Genomic DNA, 1,830 nt, shown 5'->3' on the forward strand with positions numbered 1-1,830 from the left:
CTGCAGAGCGGCTTCACCAGCCAGCAGTGTCCTCAGCTCTCCTCCTCCTCATCGGGCCTGCAGCCATCCTGCCCGCCGTACTGGATGATGCTCAGCAGCCCGCAGCAGAGCCGCCTGGCCAGCCGCCACTGCTCCGACTTCTGGGAGCCCAATCCTCGACAGCGCTCCTACAGCCTCAACCCCTCCGTCCTGCGCGCTAAGTTGGCCGTCTCAGACTCTGAGGATGATGTAGAGAGCGCCGCACAGAAAGCCAAGAAGTCGGCGAAAGCCGCCTCTGGTGGAGAGCGTCCTGCTGCTCCGTGTCAGCGAGGTCAGAGGTCAGCACAGAGAGCCTTCGTCCCTGACCTCCTGAACCCTCCGGCCTGCCTCAGCAGCCTGCCGCACCAGCGCAGGAAGAACCTGCGACAGTGCTCGCTGTCGGTGCTCGACACGCCCAAGGAACACAAACCCAACACAGAGAGCCAATCCAAGGGCCCGACATCACACAGGGCCCCTGCAACCAGGGCCAACACAGTGGACCGGCTCCCCAGCATCAACAACCACAACACAACGCACACGGTAAGAGCCAGACATTAATGAACATGTTGTGACCAGTAGAGCTCCGGTAAAAAAAATAGAAATAGAACTAAACAGAATTGAAGTATAATCAAAATACTAAAATCATATTGTGTTTTGCCGAGATTTTAGTGAAGCAAAAAATGTCATTCGTGCGGATACAATGCCTGCTTTAAGGGTTAAATAACAATCTGACTTTTTGAGAAGGTAACTTAGTTCCAGGATGCGTTTAAAGGACAGATCTGTTTATGTTTTAATGGCCGTGTTGTCACCACAGCCACACTTTAGGTCGTCTTGTGGTCTCATGACTGAGTTTTTAGTGTGGCTTAGTGAAAGCTGCAGCATAGTTAGCCCTTCACTCCGGTCTGCAGGAGCACACTATGAATACGGCCTAAAGCTCCTCCTGAGCCCCACGATAAATCTGCACACATAAGCCCGGCACACACACTGCAGCACCACACACTCCCTCACTGCCCAACAGCAGAATTACTTTGACTGTATTTATAGTCAACTTGGTGATTAAATGCCCTTTAATTCTCTCTATGAATGTCAACACTGTGCTGGAGGCAGAAATCAATCCCAACCATTTTTTTCCGTTCACATTTCCAAAATATTTCCAGGGATCTGCACTCTAAAAATAGACTGTGTAAAGTCCACTCCCCGACTCCAGCCAGGTTAAAAGAGGTCCATCAGGATTAGCAGGAGGAAGTCCTCTGAAAATGTCTTTCTCAGCAAAGCTGAGTCTCAGGTCAAAGCTGCTGTCAGCATTCAGTGTGTCCCCGCTGCTGCTTTACTGTACACGCTCACTGCAGTCTGCTGTGTGTTTCCTAGAAATCTCTGAGCCCAGACTCCTGCAGAAACCCATCTGTGACCTCAGCCCCCACGGGTCTCCCCTCCTCCGGTTCGGACTCGTCAGCAGAGCTGCTGTCAGCTCTGAGCCCGGAGGAGAGGGAGCTGCTGGCGGCCATCACTGCCCGGGGTTACACCTTCCGCACCGCCATCATCGCCCTGCAGAAGACAGGCCGGCAGACCCCAGATCAGGTCAGTCAGTGTCACATACAAAAAGACCTCTGATTTACTGTCTGCCCTTCATACTGACCCCAGATCAGATCAGAAAGTGTCACATAAAGTCATATAAGAGCTGCAATTGTGATCATTAGAGGTCTGACAGCAGGTGCTGATGACTGATCCTGGAGATCAGTCATCAGCACCTGCTGTCAGACCGCTGCACTCATCAAGCACCAGGCATCCAAAAGACACCACAGCCAAAAAAAA

General features: G+C 52.1%; 1 protein-coding gene across 1 annotated transcript; it reads left to right on the top strand.

Annotated features, from left to right (window-relative positions):
• Positions 1-3: 3 nt before the first annotated feature.
• Positions 4-1,596, top strand: LOC121937723 (ubiquitin-associated protein 1-like; the record flags this gene model as incomplete). The annotated part of the gene is made up of 2 exons (XM_042481041.1): positions 4-558; positions 1,387-1,596. Coding segments are annotated over 2 exons (765 nt in total), but the record flags the coding sequence as incomplete, so codon positions are not given.
• Between the last annotated feature and the right edge of the window lie 234 nt (positions 1,597-1,830).

This window comes from Plectropomus leopardus, unplaced genomic scaffold (assembly GCF_008729295.1).
Source record: "Plectropomus leopardus isolate mb unplaced genomic scaffold, YSFRI_Pleo_2.0 unplaced_scaffold27270, whole genome shotgun sequence".
NCBI classification, from domain to species: Eukaryota; Metazoa; Chordata; class Actinopteri; order Perciformes; family Serranidae; genus Plectropomus; species Plectropomus leopardus.